The sequence below is a fragment of the Bubalus kerabau genome, chromosome 1 (genome assembly GCF_029407905.1).
Source record: "Bubalus kerabau isolate K-KA32 ecotype Philippines breed swamp buffalo chromosome 1, PCC_UOA_SB_1v2, whole genome shotgun sequence".
In the NCBI taxonomy this organism is placed as follows: Eukaryota; Metazoa; Chordata; class Mammalia; order Artiodactyla; family Bovidae; genus Bubalus; species Bubalus kerabau.
Window position 1 is genome coordinate 86,840,274 of NC_073624.1, and position 20,647 is coordinate 86,860,920.

The window sequence follows — 20,647 nt, forward strand, 5'->3', positions numbered from 1 at the left end:
AAGATAGAGAAGCTCTACACAGTCAGCAAAAACAAGATCAGGAGTTGACTGTGGCTCAGATCACAAACTCCTTATTGCCAAATTCAGACTTAAATTGAAGAAAGTAGGGAAAACCACTAGACCACTCAGGTATGACCTAAATCAAATCCCTTACGATTATACAATGGAAGTGACAAATAGATTCAATGGATTAGATCTGATAGAGTGCCTGAAGAATTATGGATGGAGGTTCATGACATTGTACAGGAGGCAGTGATCAAGATCATACCCAAGAAAAAGAAATGCAAAAAGGCAAAAAGTTGTCTGAGGAGGCCTTACAAACAGCTGAGAAAAGAAAACACAAGAAAGGCAAAGGAGAAAAGGAAAGATATACTCATTTGAATGCAGAGTTCCAAAGAATAGCAAGGAGATATAAGAAAGCCTTCCTCAGTGATCAGTGTAAAGAAATGGAGGAAAGCAATAGAATGGGAAAGACTAGAGATTTCTTCAAGAAAATTAGAGATACCAATGGAACATTCCATGCAAAGATGGGCATAATAAAGGAAGAAATGGTATGGACCTAACAGAAGCAGACGATATAAGGAAGAGGTGGCAAGAATACACAGAAGAACTATACAAAAAAGATCTTCACAACACAGATAACCACGATGGTGTGATCACTCAGCTACAGCCAGATACCCTGGAATGTGAAGTCAAGTGGGCCTTAGGAAGCATCACTGCAAACAAAGCTAGTGGAAGTGATGGAATTCCAGTTGAGCTAATTCAAATCTTAAAAGATGATGCTGTGAAAGTGCTGCACTCAATATGCCAGCAAATTTGGAAAACTCAGCAGTGGCCACAGAACTGGAAAAGGTCAGTCTTGATTCCAATCCGAAAGAAAGGCAAAGCCAAAGAATTTATAAACTACTGCACAATTGCACTCATCTCACACACTGGTAAAGGAATGCGAGGGAGGAGGGAGGAGGGTTCAGGATGGGGAATACATGTATACCTGTGGCGGATTCATTTTGATATTTGGCAAAACTAATACAATTATGTAAAGTTTAAAAATAAAATAAAATTAAAAAAAAAAAAATTCTCCAAGCCAAGCTTCAACAGTACATGAACTGTGAACTTCCAGATGTTCAAGCTGGATTTAGAAAAGCAGAGGAATCAGAGATCAAATTGCCAACATCTGGTGGATCATTGAAAAAGCAAGAGAGTTCCAGAAAAATATCTATTTCTGCTTTATTGACTACGCCAAAGCCTTTGACTGTGTGGATCACAATAAACTGTGGAAAATTCTGAAACAGAAGGGAATACTAGACCACCTGACCTGTCTCCTGAGAAATCTGTATGCAGGTCAAGAAGCAACAGTTAGAACTGGACATGCAACAACAGACTGGTTCCAAATCGGGAAAGGAGTACATCAAGGTTGTATATTGTCACCCTGCTTATTCACCTTATATGCAGAGTACATCATGAGAAATGCCGGGCTGGAAGAAACACAAGCTGGAATCAAGATTGCTGGGAGAAATAAAAATGACCTCAGATACACAGATGACACCACCCTTTTGGCAGAAGGTGAAGAAAAACTCAAAAGCCTCTTGATAAAAGTGAAAGAGGAGAGTGAAAAAGTTGGCTTAAAACTCAACATTCAATAATTTAAGATCATGGCATCCAGTCCCATCACTTCATGACAAATAGGTGGGGAAACAGTGGAAATAGTGGCTGACTTTATTTTTCTGGGCTCCAAAATCACTGTAGATGGTGACTGCAGCCATGAAATTAAAAGACGCTTGCTCCTTTGAAGGAAAGTTATGACCAACCTAGACAGCATATTTTTTTTTTAATTTACAATATTGCATTGGTTTTGCCATATATCAAAATGAATCCGCCACAGGTATACATGTGTTACCCATCCTAGACAGCATATTAAAAAGTGGAGACATTACTTTGCCAACAAAGCTCTGTCTAGTCAAAGCTATGGTTTTTCCAGTAATCATGTATGGATGTGAGAGTTGGACTATATGAAAGCAGAGTGTCAAAGAATCGATGCTTTTGAACTGTGGTGTTGGAGGAGACTCTTGAGAGTCTCTTGGGCAGCAAGGAGATTGAACCAGTCCATCCTAAATATTCTGAATATTCATTGGCTGGACTGATGCTGAAGCTGCAACTCCAATACTTTGGCCACCTGATGCAAAGAACTGACTCCTTAGAAAAGACCCTGGTGCTGGAAAAGATTGAAGGCAGGCGGAGAAGGGGACAGCAGAGGATGAGACGGTTGGGACAGGGAGACCTGGCATGCTGTGGTCCGTGGGTCTCAAAGAGTTGGACACAACTGAGCGACTGCACTGAACTGAACTGAACTGAAGATAACATAGTGAGGAAGGAAAGTAATCTGAGAATTAGTGATTGAACATTATCAATAACTACAAGTAACAGACCAAACCAGACCAGATGTTCACATTGTGTATTTAAGAAATGAAACAGATGACCTGGCATCTTAAAGAAAAAAATATACCAAAACTCTAAATGTTTTTTAAAAAAAAAACAATACACCATTTAATTTAATTTTCTCTGGAAATCTGCAAGACAAGTATGTCTACTCAAAAGAAAAAAGTTTATGAATTATAAAGATTCCAGAGTCTTTATGAGAGGAAATATAAATGGAACACTTCATATACAGTGACACTAATCATGTGTAATTTCCTGAATTTCTTTTTTCCTGTGTGAATCCCTTGTTCAAAGATCATCTAAGACGCTGAAATGAAAAGCTTGAACACTGGAATCTATATTTAATGGAAATTTTATGATTATGCATCATTCAAACAATTTTAAAATTGCTTGATGAATAAATTTTCTAGCTAGTTTTACGCTGTCTAATGAATTATTATTTCAGCATGTATAAAAGAAAAGACATTTAGAAAAATACATTTCATGTAGCTCAGAATAAACTCATCTACTTACATGCAAGAAAAGGCTTTTACTTGAGTAAATCGTGAAGATGTAAGTTCTACACCAGCTCATCTTATTTATCAAATTACCATAGAACATGTGATTCAGCGAAAGACTGAACCATAGCCAGCAGATATACTCTGGCACAGCACAACGACTGGTGTCCATTCCAATTGGTTTGTGCCCATAATGACTATGCTGAATATCATCACAGAGTTAAAACATATGTGTTAAAATGTATAGTAAAAAAATTTTTTGTACAATTTAATAAGCCTTAGGAAGGGTGAGGCTTGAGTGATTTCTACAGGAATTAAATAAAATAGAACTGAGGTGAATGAAAATTGGAAAACTACATAGTAAATAACAGCACTAAAATCACTTGACAGCTTTACTTCACAAAATTCTTCACAATCTAAATTCTTATGATTCAGCCTGAAAATTTTGAAGTAAAAGGTTCATTCTTATGAAGAGGAAAATTTAAAATGTTTTCTCCTAGGGTTTTTTTCTTTCCTTCTTCTTTAAGTAGCTAAATTGAGACCATTTTTCTTAAAATGTGTTCCAGAGTCTTTTTACAATGCCTGAGGGGATAATTTCAGCTAAAAAGTCATCCTCATTCTCTATTACAATCCATCTCTGATTTGGCCTAACTGATGGTAAGACTCCCTCATCTCAGCATCCAATATCACATGCATGCTCACCATGCAGTGCTTAATTGCTGCAAGAATTTACAAACATAAAATAACAGTGTGATTCTACTTTTCACTATTTTAGGTTCATTTAGGGAGTACACCGCTTTTTGTCAAATGAGTTTTTATAAATTAACCCAGAGACTTGAAAATTTTGTCAAATTTTAACTTACTCTAAACAGTGTCAGCTATTTTGATTTAGTCTCTCGACAGACAAAAGTTGATTGAACCTATTGGTTATTTTACTGCTTAGATTCAAAAATGCCAAGGTTAAAAGGCTAACTGCTAACTACTGATGGGTAGAAAATTCAGACTCACTTAAAGGGATTTGTTTCCAATCTATAGGGAAGAACTTAAAAAAAAAAAAAATCAGACGATGGGTTGGCAATCAACAGTAGTTCTACTCCTGTCATAGCTGCATTCCTACTCACCTGAGCTTGGATTTTAGAGTTGAAAGATCTACATCTGATCTCTGCCAATTACTGGCTGCATAAATTACTAGCTGTGTAAGTTAATTAACCTTTCTAAACCTTCAGATTCTCTCACCTGTAAATTAGGATACTATCTACCTCACAAAAATGTAAGCTTCACATGAGATCGTCTATGCAAAAGTGTAATAGTTTCACATTGGTTAATAATTAAAGTAATTAGAGTATTACTAATAAACCCCAAATGTGCTGAGATAGCTATCATAGGAGAAAATTCACATATTTGTTATAGATGGATAGAGCAATGATCTAATACAATTAGGTCTTTCTTTTATTTCCTCCTTTCAATTTTAAACTCACAGATACCAAGTTTTCTATTCCTTTTAAGCTTTCCAAATTTATATGAAGTTCTTGTATTAAGTATACTAGAACTTTCTATAACCTATAAAATGTTGATATGCATTTTCTATGACTGATGAGGTAAGGAAGGGTACAAAAGATTATACACAAGAACAACACAAATAAAGGTTTTTCATAATATCCAAGAGAAAAAGAATACAATAATTTTGAGGTGATTATTTTTTGGTTTTGCATAAAGGTGTCTATTTCTTCTTTCGGTAGGGAACAAAAAACCCTACCATACCTGGAATGAACTTTTCACCTCTACTATTAGCCTAGATGCTTACAGGAAAATGGACTCCACCGCCCACTGATCAAGGCCACACCAAACAATACATCCTACTAGCCTAAACATAATTTCTTCAGGTCTGAGCAAATGATCCAGTGCAGGTTAATGCAGATAATTAAATCTCAATTCTGGGACTTTTGTTCAACTCAAGAAGATACTGAACTTTGTCTTCCACCTACTTAAGTATCAAAATAATGTGAGCATAAGAATGTCAGGGTCTACCCAAGAACACATAGAGTTTGAAAATAAGGGCATCTCAGAGGAGACAAATAGATGTATCTAAGCAAAGTGACAAGGTTTGCGATCTGAATCAATCCACTCACCAGGGCCACGCATTCCATTTTTTCACTTAGGTCAGTTGGATTGGTTGTTCTATCACTTGTACCTGAAACAATACTAACTCATATTGGTACCATCTATGAGATGATAGGTAATCCTGACTTTTCGCAAAGTGTAGTTCATGTGCATGGATGAATATTTAAAATAAAGTACAGATAGCAATGGGCTTCCCTAGTAGCTCAGCTGGTAAAGAATTCACCTGCAATGCAGGAGACCTGGGTTGGGAAGATCCCCTGGAGAAGGGACAGGTTGCCCAATCCAGTATTCTTGGGCTTCCCTGATGGCTCAGCTGGTAAACATTTCACCTGTTAATGCAGGAGACCTGGGTTTGATCCCTGAGTTGGGAAGATCCCCTGGAGAAGGGAAAGTCTATCCACTCCAGTACTCTGGCCTGGTGAATTTCGTGGATTGTATAGCCCATGGGGACACAAAGAGTCAGACTCAACTGAGCAACTTTCAATTTCACTTTCAAAGATAGCAATGGCGGGAGGAGCCAAGATGGCGGAGGAGTAGGACGGGGAGAACACTTTCTCCCCCACAAATTCATCAAAAGAGCATTTAAACGTCGAGTAAATTCCACAAAACAACTTCTGAATGCCGGCAGAGGACATCAGGCACCCAGAAAAGCAACCCAACTCTTCGAAAGGAGGTAGGAAAAAATATAAAAGACAAAAAAAGAGACAAAAGAGGGAGGGACGGAGTTCCGTCCCGGGAAGGGAGTCTTAAAAAGAGAGAAGTTTCCAAACACCAGGAAACCTTCTCACTGCCGAATCTGTGCCGAGCTTTGGAAGCACAGAGGGCAACATAAAAGGGAGAAAAAAAATAAATAAACAATTAAAAATCGCAGATTGTGAGCCCTACGGTAACTCCCCCAGCAGAGAAGCAGCGCAGATGCCTGCACACGCCATTAGCAAGCGGGGGCTGGGCAGGGAAGCGCGGCGCAGGCTGTGTCCCTTAGAATAAGAATTGGGCCCGAATGTCCTGAGCGCTATCTGAGTGAAATAATTTGGGCTAGCAAACCAGACTGTGGGATATCTACCACGCAAAAAGCCAGCCCTAACCTAAGACACCGCCAGGCCCGCGCACAGAACAAAGGACTGAACAGAGATAGCCGGCTGCAGACCTTCCCCCTCCGGTGACAGGCAGCCAGAGCTGGAAGGGGGCAATCGCAGCCCCAGAGATACACTATCTATAAAACTGTAAGCAGGCTTCTTTGCTAACTAAAACTTCTTGGGGGTCTGGACGGTCAACATCTGCCTGAGAAGGTGCGCCGGTTTTACACCCAGATAACCGAGTGGCGGGGAAACGATAAGTCGCAGCATTGGCGCTCGCCAAACACCTCATCACCTGAGCTGCTCGAATCTGGGAAGAGCACAAAACGCAGGCCCAACCAAGTCTGCGCCTCTGAGGACTACCCGAGTGCCTGAACCTGAGCGGCTTGGACCTGGGAGCTCAGCCCAGGGCCGGCCTCTGATTGTTCCCGGCGGAACAACCTAGAGCCCAAGCAGTGTGGGCAGGGAGGCTACACGCGCTGTGAGCGGGGGCAGACCCAGTGTGGCTGAGGCACTGCGAGCACACGCCAGTGTTATCTGTTTGCAGCATCCCTCCCTCCATCCCCACAGTGTGACTGAACAAGTGAGCCTAAAAAAAAAAAAAAATAGTGTCCTCCACCGTCCCCTTTGTGTCAGGGCGGGAACCAGACACTGAAGAGACCAGCAAACAGAAGAAGCTATAACAGAGGGAAACGCCTTGGAAGCTACAGGCCATAGATTAAAACCCTGTAGTTACTATGGACTACATAGGAAGGGGCCTATAGATCTTGAGAAATATAAGTCGGACCAAGGAACTAGCCAAAAATGAACTGAACCCACAATACTCACAACAAAACCAGAGAAAGACCTAGATATATTTTTACTATTTTTACGATCAATCTTTCTTTTTTTTTTTTTTTTAATTTTTAAAAAAAATTTTAAGTCCTCTATTGTCCTTTAATTTTTACTTTTATAACTATTACTTTGCAAAAAAAAAAAGACCCTTTTTTTTTTCTTCTTCAGCAAACTTCATATACATATTTTATAATTTTTTGACTGTGTTTTGTTTTTTTTTTTTTTTCTTTTTCTTCTTTTCTTTAACATTGTATTTTTGAAATTCCAAACTCTACTCTAGATTTTTAATTTTAGCCTTTTGGTATACGTTATCAATTTTGTACCTATAGTTTTTTTCATAATTTCTGTGACTTTTTTTTCCCTCTGTTTCTTTCTCTTCTTCTTTTATATAACATCGTATATCTGCAATTCCAAACTCTACTCAAGATTTTTAATTTATGCTGTTTGCTATTTGATATCAATTTTGTACCTGTATTTTCTTTATAATTTTTGCGACATTGTTTTTGTTGGTTTGTTTGTTTTCTCTCTTTATTTTTCTTCTTCTTCTTTTTTTTAACATTGTATTTTTGAAATTCCAAACTCTACTCTAGATTTTTAATTTTTGCTTTTTGGTATTAGTTAACAATTTTGTACCTGCAGTTTCTTTATAATTTTCGCGACCTTGTCTGTTTTTCTTTGTTCGTTTTTTCTCTCTTTCTTTTCCTTCTTTTCTTTAGCATCATATTTTTGAAATTCAAAACTCTCCTCTAGATTTTTAATTTTAGCCTTTTGGTATATGTTATCAATTTTGTACCTATAGTTTTTTTTTTAAATTTCTGTGACTTTTTTTTTCTTTTTTTTCCCTCTGTTTCTTTCTCTTCTTCTTTTATATAACATCGTATATCTGCAATTCCAAACTCTACTCAAGATTTTTAATTTATGCTTTTTGGTATTTGATATCAATTTTGTACCTGTATTTTCTTTATAATTTTTGCGACATTGTTTTTGTTGGTTTGTTTGTTTTCTCTCTTTATTTTTCTTCTTCTTTTTTTTTTAACATTGTATTTTTCAAATTCCAAACTCTACTCTAGATTTTTAATTTTTGCTTTTTGGTATTAGTTATCAATTTTGTACATGTAGTTTCTTTATAATTTTTGCAACCTTGTTTGTTTTTCTTTGTTCGTTTTTTCTCTCTTTCTTTTCCTTCTTCTTTTCATTAACATCGCATTTTTGAAATTCCAAACTCTACTCTAGATTTTTAATTTTTGCTTTTATGTATTTGTTACCAATTTTTTACCTTTAAGAACCCAATCTTCAGGACCCATTTTTCACTAGGGAACGAGATTACTGGCTTGACTGCTCTCTCTCCCTTTGGACTCTCCGTTTTCTCCACCAGGTCGCCTGTATCTCCTCCCTAACCCCTCTCTACTCTACCCAACTCTGTGAATTTCTGTGTGTTCCAGACAGTGGAGAACACTTAGGGAACTGATTACTGGTTGGATCTGTCTCCCTCCTTTTCATTTCCCCCTTTTATCCTTCTGGCCAGCTCTGTCTCCTGCCTCCTTCTTCTCTTCTCTGTGTAACTCCATGAACATCTCTGAGCGGTCCAGTTGAGGAGTGCGCATAAGGAAGTGACTACTGGCTAGCCCACTCTCTCCACTATTGATTCCACCTCATCTCATTTGGGTCACCTCTAACTCCCTCCTCCCTCTTCTCTTCTCCATGTAACGCTGTGAACCTCTCTGAGTGACCCTCACAGTAGAGAAACTTTTCATCTTTAACGTAGATGTTTTATCAATGGTGCTGTATAGAAGGAGAAGTTTTGAAACTACTGTAAAAATAAGACCGATAACTGGAAGTAGGAGGCTTAAGTCCAAACCCTGACTCCAGGGAACTCCTGACTCCAAGGAACATTAATTGACAGGAGCTCATCAAACGCCTCCATACCGACACTGAAACCAAGCACCACACAAGGGCCAACAAGTTCCAGGGAAAGACATACCAAGCAAAATCTCCAGCAACAAAGGAACACAGCCCTGAGCTTCTAGATACAGGCTGCCCAAAGTCACCCCAAAACCATAGACATCTCATAACTCATTACTGGACATTTCATTGCACTCCAGAGAGAAGAAATACAGCTCCATCCACCAGAACATCGACACAAGCTTCCCTAACCAGGAAACCTTGACAAGCCACCTGTACAAACCCACACACAGCGAGGAAATGCCACAATAAAGAGAACTCCACAAACTGCCAGAATACAGAAAGGACACCCCAAACTCAGCAATTTAAACAAGATGAAGAGACAGAGGAATACCCAGCAGATAAAGGAACAGGATAAATGCTCACCAAACCAAACCAAAGAGGAAGAGATAGGGAATCTACCTGATAAAGAATTCCGAATAATGATAGTGAAATTGATCCAAAATCTTGAAATTAATATGGAATGACAAATATATAGCCTGGAGGCAAGGATTGAGAAGATGCAAGAAAGGTTTAACAAGGACTTAGAAGAAATAAAAAAGAGTCAATATATAATGAATAATGCAATAAGTGAAATTAAAAACACTCTGAAGGCAACAAATAGCAGAATAACAGAGGCAGAAGATAGGATTAGTGAATTAGAAGATAGAATGGTAGAAATAAATGAATCAGAGACGATAAAAGAAAAACGAATTAAAAGAAATGAGGACAATCTCAGAGACCTCCAGGACAATATTAAACGCTACAACATTCGAATCATAGGGGTCCCAGAAGAAGAAGACAAAAAGAAAGACCATGAGAAAATACTTGAGGAGATAATAGTTGAAAACTTCCCTAAAATGGGGAAGGAAATAATCACCCAAGTCCAAGAAACCCAGAGAGTCCCAAACAGGATAAACCCAAGGCGAAACACCCCAAGACACATAGTAATCAAATTAACAAAGATCAAACACAAAGAACAAATATTAAAAGCAGCAAGGGAAAAACAACAACACACAAGGGAATTCCCATAAGGATAACAGCTGATCTTTCAATAGAAACTCTTCAAGCCAGGAGGGAATGGCAAGACATACTTAAAATGATGAAAGAAAATAACCTACAGCCCAGATTATTGTACCCAGCAAGGATCTCATTCAAGTATGAAGGAGAAATCAAAAGATTTTCAGACAAGCAAAAGCTGAGAGAATTCTGCACCACCAAACCAGCTCTCCAACAAATACTAAAGGATATTCTCTAGACAGGAAACACAAATATGGTGTATAAATTCGAACCCAAAACAATAAAGTAAATGGCAACGGGATCATACTTATCAGTAATTACCTTAAACGTAAATGGGTTGAATGCCCCAACCAAAAGACAAAGACTTGCTGAATGGATACAAAAACAAGACCCCTACATATGTTGTCTACAAGAGACCCACCTCAAAACAGGGGACACATACAGACTGAAAGTGAAGGGCTGGAAAAAGATTTTCCATGCAAATAGGGACCAAAAGAAAGCAGGAGTAGCAATACTCATATCAGATAAAATAGACTTTAAAACAAAGGCTGTGAAAAGAGACAAAGATGGTCACTACATAATGATCAAAGGATCAATCCAAGAAGAAGATATAACAATTATAAATATATATGCACCCAACACGGGAGCACTGCAGTATGTAAGACAAATGCTAACAAGTATGAAAGGAGAAATTAACAATAACACAATAATAGTGGGAGACTTTAATACCCCACTCACACCTATGGATAGATCAACTAAACAGAAAATTAACAAGGAAACACAAACTTTAAATGATACAATAGACCAGTTAGACTTAATTGATATCTATAAGACATTTCATCCCAAAACAATGAATTTCACCTTTTTCTCAAGCGCACATGGAACCTTCTCCAGGATAGATCACATCCTGGGCCATAAAGCTAGCCTTGGTAAATTCAAAAAAATAGAAATCATTCCAAGCATCTTTTCTGACCACAATGCAGTAAGATTAGATCTCAATTACAGGAGAAAAACTATTAAAAATTCCAACATATGGAGGCTGAACAACACGCTGCTTAATAACCAACAAATCACAGAAGAAATCAAAAAAGAAATCAAAATTTGCACAGAAACTAATGAAAATGAAAACACAACAACCCAAAACCTGTGGGACACGGTAAAAGCAGTCCTAAGGGGAAAGTTCATAGCAATACAGGCACACCTCAAGAAACAAGAAAAAAGTCAAATAAATAACGTAACTCTACACCTAAAGCAACTAGAAAAGGAAGAAATGAAGAACCCCAGGGTTAGTAGAAGGAAAGAAATCTTAAAACTTAGAGCAGAAATAAATGCAAAAGAAACAAAAGAGATCATAGCAAAAATCAACCAAACCAAAAGCTGGTTTTTTGAAAGGATAAATAAAATTGACAAACCATTAGCCAGACTCATCAAGAAACAAAGGGAGAAAAATCAAATCAATAAAATTAGAAATGAAAATGGAGAGATCACAACAGACAACACAGAAATACAAAGGATTATAAGAGAGTACTATCAACAATTATATGCCAATAAAATGGACAACATGGAAGAAATGGACAAATTCTTAGAAAAGTACAACTTTCCAAAACTCGACCAGGAAGAAATAGAAAATCTTAACAGACCCATCACAAGCACGGAAATTGAAACTGTAATCAAAAATCTTCCAGCAAACAAAAGCCCAGGTCCAGACGGCTTCACAGCTGAATTCTACCAAAAATTTAGAGAAGAGCTAACACCTATCCTGCTCAAGCTCTTCCAGAAAATTGCAGAGGATGGTAAACTTCCAAACTCATTCTATGAGGCCACCATCACCCTAATACCAAAACCTGACAAAGATCCCACAAAAAAAGAAAACTACAGGCCAATATCACTGATGAACATAGATGCAAAAATCCTTAACAAAATTCTAGCAATCAGAATCCAACAACACATTAAAAAGATCATACACCATGACCAAGTGGGCTTTATCCCAGGGATGCAAGGATTCTTCAATATCCGCAAATCAATCAATGTAATACACCACATTAACAAATTGAAAAATAAACACCATATGATTATCTCAATAGATGCAGAGAAAGCCTTTGACAAAATTCAACATCCATTTATGATCAAAACTCTCCAGAAAGCAGGAAAAGAAGGAACATACCTCAACATAATCAAAGCTATATATGACAAACCCACAGCAAACATTATCCTCAATGGTGAAAAATTGAAAGCATTTCCTCTAAAGTCAGGAACAAGACAAGGGTGCCCACTTTCACCATTACTATTCAACATAGTTTTGGAAGTTTTTCCCACAGCAATCAGAGCAGAAAAAGAAATAAAAGGAATCCAAATTGGAAAAGAAGAAGTAAAGCTCTCACTGTTTGCAGATGACATGATCCTCTACATAGAAAACCCTAAAGACTCCACCAGAAAATTACTAGAATGAATCAATGACTATAGTAAAGTTGCAGGATATAAAATCAACACACAGAAATCACTTGCATTCCTATACACTAATAATGAAAAAACAGAAAGAGAAATTAAGGAAACAACTCCATTCACCATTGCAACAGAAAGAATAAAATACTTAGGAATATATCTACCTAAAGAATCTAAAGACCTATATATAGAAAACTATAAAACACTGGTGAAAGAAATCAAAGAGGACACTAACAGATGGAGAAATATACCATGTTCATGGATTGGAAGAATCAATATAGTGAAAGTGAGTATACTACCCAAAGCAATTTATAGATTCAATGCAATCCCTATCAAGCTACCAACAGCATTCTTCACAGAGCTAGAACAAATAATTTCACAATTTGTATGGAAAAACAAAAAACCTCGAATAGCCAAAGCGATCTTGAGAAAGAAGAATGGAACTGGAGGAATCAACCTACCTGACTTCAGGCTCTACTACAAAGCCACAGTTATCAAGACAGTATGGTACTGGCACAAAGACAGAAATATAGATCACTGGAACAAAATAGAAAGCCCAGAGATAAATCCACGCACATATGGACACCTTATCTTTGACAAAGGAGGCAAGAATATACAATGGATTAAAGACAATCTCTTTAACAAGTGATGCTGGGAAATCTGGTCAACCACTTGTCGAAGAATGAAACTAGAACACTTTCTAACACCATACACAAAAATAAACTCAAAATGGATTAAAGATCTAAACCTAAGACCAGAAACTATAAAACTCCTAGAGGAGAACATAGGCAAAACACTCTCTGACATACATCACAGCAGGATCCTCTATGATCCACCTCCTAGAATATTGGAAATAAAAGCAAAAATAAACAAATGGGACCTAATTAACCTTAAAAGCTTCTGCACATCAAAGGAAACTATTAGCAAGGTGAAAAGACAGCCTTCAGAATGGGAGAAGATAATAGCAAATGAAGCAACTGACAAACAACTAATCTCGAGAATATACAAGCAACTCCTACAGCTCAACTCCAGAAAAATAAATGACCCAATCAAAAAATGGGCCAAAGAACTAAATAGACATTTCTCCAAAGAAGACATACAGATGGCTAACAAACACATGAAAAGATGCTCAACATCACTCATTATCAGAGAAATGCAAATCAAAACCACTATGAGGTACCATTTCACACCAGTCAGAATGGCTGTGATCCAAGAGTCTATAAGTAATAAATGCTGGAGAGGGTGTGGAGAAAAGGGAACCCTCTTACACTGTTGGTGGGAATGCAAACTAGTACAGCCACTATGGAGAACAGTGTGCAGATTCCTTAAAAAACTGGAAATAGAACTGCCTTATGATCCAGCAATCCTACTGCTGGGTATACACACTGAGGAAACCAGAAGGGAAAGAGACACGTGTACCCCAATGTTCATCGCAGCACTGTTTATAACAGCCAGGACATGGAAGCAACCTAGATGTCCATCAGCAGATGAATGGATAAGAACGCGATGGTCCATATACACAATGGAGTATTACTCAGCCATTAAAAAGAATACATTTGAATCAGTTCTAATGAGGTGGATGAAACTGGAGCCTATTATACAGAGTGAAGTAAGCCAGAAAGAAAAACACCAATACAGTATACTAACGCATATATATGGAATTTAGAAAGATGGTAACAATAACCCTGTGTACGAGACAGCAAAAGAGACACTGATGAATAGAACAGTCTTATGGACTCTGTTGGAGAGGGAGAGGGTGGGAAGATTTGGGAGAATGGCATTGAAACATGTAAAATATCATGTATGAAACGAGTTGCCAATCCAGGTTCAATGCACGATACTGGATGCTTGGGGCTGGTGCACTGGGACGACCCAGAGGGATGGAATGGGGAGGGAGGAGGGAGGAGGGTTCAGGATGGGGAACACATGTATACCTGTGGCAGATTCATTTTGATATTTGGCAAAACTAATACAATTATGTAAAGTTAAAAAATAAAATAAAATTAAAAAAAAAAAGATAGCAATGGAATTTTTTTAATGTGTACAAAAAATACCATGAATTCAATAATCCAGTCATTTCATGGATACCACTGGAACAAAACTAACTTTTCGCAAAATGTGTTAACTAACAGTAGATGATAAAAAATTAACTAAATGATGTAATTTGTGTAGATAACAAGAATCACGAAGGTGTAATTGAATGATGTGGTAAATTATGAACTGTCCAGAAGTTGGAAGAAAACAGTCTACGCTCACTCAACCTTATACACACGATGCCTCCATTACTTCTAATTGTTCAGATGTCATGACTGACTCTTTGCGACCCCATGAACCACAGCACGCCAGGCCTCCCTGTCCATCACCAACTCCTGGAGTCCACCCAAACCCATGTCCATCGAGTCGGTGATGCTATCCAACCATCTCATCCTCTGTCATCCCCTTCTCCTCCTGCCCTCAATCTTTCCTAGCATCAGGGTCTTCTCAAATGAATCAGCTCTTCGCATCAGGTGGCCATAGTACTGGAGTTTCAGCTTCAATATCAGTCCTTCCAAATAACACCCAGGACTGATCTCCTTTAGGATGGGCTGGTTGGAAGTCATGACAAAGTCAATACTAAATTAAAAAGTGGGTATCTGGTGAATAGGATTTGATGGTCTACCGGCAGAGAAAGGGGTGGCCAAGAGAGGAGGAAGAGAATGGGAAGGGCTGAGATATGAAAACTCATAGTTTCACATTATTTCTGTACCTAAGTCAGAGTTCTCATTGTGTAACGAAGTCTCTATCCTATGGTAATTGGTCATATGACTCCTTGAAAGAGCTCTCAAATATGAAAAAAGTGAAAAGAACACTTTTGCTACACTGTTCCTGAGCTGCTACAACAGAAGAGAAGAGGGTACCTAAAAAACAGTCCTACCTGTATGTGACTTGGTGCCTAGAGATTTGGAGCCTTATTTCGGTGCACAGCTTGGTTTCCAAACACTGGCTGAGCCTCCAGTGGAAAGGTCAACTGTTTAATCTCATGCTCTGCCCTCAGGGAATATTTAATAAACATTGTTGAACAACTTACTTTTTCAGATGTGAACATGTCGTCTTTAGCATTAGGCAGACAGGCCTGGAACTGGAGACCAGTTTTACTATGAATGAATTTGTCACAACATATGTGTAGGAATTGACTCAAAATTTCAGCCTTCAAAAATTAGTTTGCTTTTTAGTTTAAAAGTCAGACAATAGCAGGAGAACTCATTTGTTTATTCTATATATTTGAAGTCAGAAATGGAAGCAATTTTTATTTTACATGGTGTTAGATGTTTCAAGAAAGGTCAACGTGTCCAATTTCAGCTCCAGTATTAGCTAAGCCGGTGGTTCTCAATCCAGGCTGTGTAAAATAATTTATTACTCAAGTTTTTTCTGAAAGCTGATACCAAGGTTCTATCACATATATCTCACCTGACTCTGAAACACTTGTTCAGGAATAAGGAAAAGGAATCTCTGCTTTTACCTTAGCAAGGGCAATTCCATATTGGAGGCCCCAGTTCCATTGTGAGAAAAATCCATGCTGTAGGACTAAATATGCTATAACGTGATTAAATACTTAAAGAACAATCTCTTGAGAAATTCCAGGAACTACAGGATGCTTCAATTCCACAGCTACAGATAACCTGTTCTCCTTACACAATCACACAATGATGCTAATCAGACCACCGCCCCACCAGCTTCAAGGTGATTATTGGAGCAGACTGTGCTGCTTCACACACAGCCCCCACCAGCACACCTCTGAAACTGTTCCTTTACAAACTCTGTTCCCTGTCTGGCAACTTGAAGATGGTTTGGGGACGCTAGTCCACGATCTTCCCAGGTTGCCAGCTTCCTGAATAACACTTCCCCTCCCCGCAACTCTTTTCTCTTGAATATCAACTTCTGAGCAATGAGCAGCCAAACCTGAGTTCAGTTCTGGCTTCAGTATATCAGTCTCAGGTGGAAGAGGTATAGATCATAGTAAACTTTGTCATTGTATTTCAAGTGTGTTGTGTAAACATATTAACTTTTAAAACTATAGGTAATATAAACATAACAGTTTTTGTCCCTAGCTTTTCCATTCTTCCCTGGTGGCTCAGCTGGTAAAGAATCCACCTGCAATGTGGGAGACCTGGGTTTGATCCCTGGGATGGAGAGATACCCTAGAGACGGGAACAGCTACCCACTCCAGTATTCTGGCTTGGAGAATTTTAGGGACTGTATAGGCCATGGGGTCACAAAGAATCAGATGTGACTGAACGATTTCACTTTCACTTTCCATCTTGCTTTTGGTAATATGTTAAAGCTCTTTAAAAAGAAATGACGACCCAGAGGGATGAGGAGGGAGGAGGGTTCAGGATGGGGAACACATATATACCTGTGGCGGATTCATTTCGATATTTGGCAAAACCAATACAATATTGTAAAGTTTAAAAATAAAATAAAATTAAAAAAAAAAAGAAATGAATGTAATCAGGTCTTTTCTTGACATCTGAAATGCTTTGTTCTGTGGTTAGTCGCTCAGTTGTGTCCAACTCTATGTGACCCCATGGACTGCAGCCCGCCAGGCTCCTCTGTCGATGGGGATTCTCCAGGCAAGAATACTGGAGTGGATAGCCTATCCCTTCTCCAACGGATCTTCCTGACTCAGGAATTGAACTGTGGTCTCCTGCCTTGCAGGTGGATTCTTTACCAGGTGAGCTACCAGGGAAGCCCTCTGAAATGCCCTATTCTTACCCACATCTTTTTACCTAAATCTAGTCAATACTGACTGATAGGTATTCACCTCTCTGCTCTCTAAGTATCTCCTGGACACCACTAGTAGATTAAAGATGGCCAGAAATTTTTAACACTCCTTCTATCATAGTGGGATCTATTCCCCTCACACCCACCCCTTGAATCTGGGCTTGGCTGTAACTGCTTTAATCAATGAATTGTGGTAGAAGTGATGCTGTGTCAGTTCCAGACCTCTGTTTAACAGCCCCAAGCTACCATTTAAGAAATCTGATGACCATCCTGCTAGGGAGACCACAGGCAGAAGTCCTGAGATTACATAGAAAGGGAGAGAGTTCTGGCTATGACCAGCCTTCATGCCATTCCTGTTAAGATGCCCAACATACAGTTAGGCCATCTTGAACCTTTCAGCTCAGACCAACTTCCAGCTGAGTGACCCCAGTTAACACCCTATGAAGCAGAAGAATCACCCGGCTAAGCCTTGTCTGAATTGCTGACCCACAACACTGCAATATCTAGGCATACCTCAGAGATATTGCACGCTTGGTTCCAGATCACTGCAATAAAGTGAATATCACAATAAAGCAAGTCACACAATTTTTTTATTTTCTCAGTGAATATAAAAGCTATATTTTGGGAGTTCCCTGGTTGCCTAGGGTTTAGGATTCCAGGCTTTCACTCCTGTGGCCCAGGTTTAATCCTGATCAGGGAAATGAGATCCTGAAAGCTGTGCAATGTGGCCAAAAAAAAGTTGTTTATACTATACTGTAGCATATTAAATATGCAATAGCATTACATCTGTAAAAAACATGCATGATTTAATTTAAAATTTGTTGTTCAGTCAGTCAGTCATGTCTGACTCTCTGTGATCCCATGGACTACAGCCAGGCTTCGCTGTCCTTCACCATTTAAAAATACTTTCTTGCTAAAAAATGATAAGCATCATCTGAGCCTTCAGCAAGTTGTAGTAGGAACATTAAAGATCACTGATCACAGATCACCATAAAAAATATAATAATGACAAAGTTTGAATTATTGCTATTGTGAGAATAACCAAAATGTGACACAGAATCATGATGTGAACAAATGCTGCTGGAAAAATGCCACCAACAGTCTTTGCTGACACAGCGTTGCCTTAAACCTTCAATTTGTAAATATCACAATGTCTGCAAAGCACAATAAAGCAAAGTGCAACAAAAGGAGGTATGCCAGATAATAAAGTGGTGGTTGTTTTAAGCCTCTGAACTTTGGGGTAATTTGTTATGCAGCAAAAGCCACTCAAAGTGTGGTCCCACTGACCAGTAGTCACCTAGGAGCTTAACAGAAATGCAGATTCTTGAGCTCCACCCCAAACCTTCCAGATTAGGGTCTGTACTTTAATCCCTAGGTTATCTGTATACACATTTAATCCTGAGAAGTTCTGGTATAGCCTACGTTTGACTGCCAAAGACACTCTAGTCAAGCTGCATACTGGGAGTCCAATTCCCACATCAAGTGATTGGAATGAGCATTCTGGATTCGTATCAACTTCCACACATGCTCTGTGCAAGGCACTGGCTCATGGAAAGTTAGGCTGAAAACACTAGTGGCTCTTCTTTTTTGTCTATTTGATTACAATCCTTTGTACTCTTAGTTCCTGAGAGCCATCCCTAAAGCTCTTGAAAGGCAGACCAAGTCTGCAACCACTCTGAAACTCCCAAAGAGCCTTTCATAGAACTGAGATTTTAAAACTCTTAAATGAATAGATGGAGCAATTAGCTAAAAAGAAAGTGAAACCTGCACCATCCTCCAAAAAATGGGAGAGAAGGATCTTATATTTCCCTTTTAGTAAATGAGATTAAAAGGAAAGAAAATAGCATATATTTTATAAGGTTTCTTTTTCTTACTTTTTTCTGTTTAAGTTTTATTTGGTATCAAAGGCTATTATTAAAACACATACTAGTAGCTCATATAAGGCACTTTGTTAATGTAACACCAACTACATGAGTTATGAGTCCCAACTACATTCCAACTGTCATATAAGGACAAAGACCCAGCCCTGCCCTCAAGGTGCAAAGTTCAATGAAGGAGATTGATTTACAAATACATGATTTCAAGATAATGCAAGAAGGCACACGTAATTTCATGATTGGTGGGAATCATAAAAGGTTCCATATAATCAATCCTTTAGTTTAATACTTGAATCTACAACAAAATACCCAGTTTAAGAATCTTTGATGATGGGCAGCCCACTCCATTTCTGAATATCTCAAATTTTACTGTTTTCTTATATCGAACTAAAAATCTAAGTTCCTTCTACTTATTGGTTGTAGGTCTATCATTACAAAGGCAACACAGAACAAGCAATGCATGTTTGTTGGCCTCTCTCTTCTCAGTGATACAGAAGCCTGTCAGTGAAGGAGAGTGGAATTGTGAAGAGAGAGATTTGAAGTAGCCAACATGGGAATTATTCTAAGTCAATTATAAAACAGACTGAAGAGAAAAGAAAAGCAAATCTGCACCCCCCCAACAAAAAAACTCAATAAAATAACTCAGCACTGTTGTATGTTTTCAACAATGTTATGCTGACTCAGAACCAATACACAGGAGAGTTTAGAAAGCTAGACTTTGAGCCAGGTACAAGACACCCAGCAGAAAGGCATGGGAGCATCTCAATTTTAATTCCACAGTCTTTGGAAATAACTTCCCTATAAAAAGTTTTATTTCCTGTCAGTTGAAATTGCCTCCTAGAATGACTCATGCACATAAATCTCACTTTCCAAAAAATCTTACCTTTACAGACTTTGCAACAGCTATGAGACAAAGTAATCTGATGCGACTCTGCACAGTCCAGAGCGGGACAGCCTGAACTCTCAACCAGCTTCATGCTCTGGTCCTGTTAGACAACAGAAAATAAATGCTTCAAACTTATCAGTTAGGACTAACTCCTAATTCTGGAAACTCCTAAGTTTCCAGATCCAGCGTTAAAGACATCTCTTCAAACATAAGAATAAAATTTTCATCCTGAGAACGTCTGCATAGGTCACAGACTCACTTGCAAAATGATATCAAATGACAATTGGGAAGACTTTCAAAGGGACAAGCAGATTTGGGAATGGAAGCATGCCTTCAATTTCCAAACATTAGAGTTATCCTGAGAGATTCTGTTAGTTTAAAACATATTTGCACTTCCAGATGACAATTGTGGCAAAGAGATAGCTTGAATTTGATTAACAGCTCACTTTGAAAAAATAATAAACAAAAACTGGACTTTTTAAACATTCTCACTTCAAAGTTTCCAAACTGTTAAAGAGATTATAATAAGTGAGTATGATAAGGAATGCTGTGGATATCTCTCACAAAACATTTCCAAAAAGGGAAATGTGGGCAGGATTTATGTCTCTTGCACATGAATGTCTCACGTATTTTCTGGCACATAATTGGTACTTAAAAAATTTTCCTGAGTGAATGAATAAATACAAAATGATTATAGTTCTAGCCACTAAAGTAGATAAAACTTTAAGAGAAAACCAAAATACAGAACACTTTTCT

General features: G+C 38.2%; 1 protein-coding gene across 5 annotated transcripts in view; it reads right to left on the reverse strand.

The window, feature by feature from the left end:
* Positions 1–20,647, reverse strand: part of NELL2 (neural EGFL like 2) — a 420,064-nt gene that overhangs the window by 244,075 nt on the left and 155,342 nt on the right. For all 5 annotated transcript variants that reach the window (XM_055581465.1, XM_055581456.1, XM_055581449.1 and 2 more), the window contains one exon: positions 19,889–19,991. In XM_055581465.1, the coding sequence (XP_055437440.1) occupies positions 19,889–19,991 (103 nt within the window). The remainder of the gene's footprint in view (positions 1–19,888; positions 19,992–20,647) is intronic.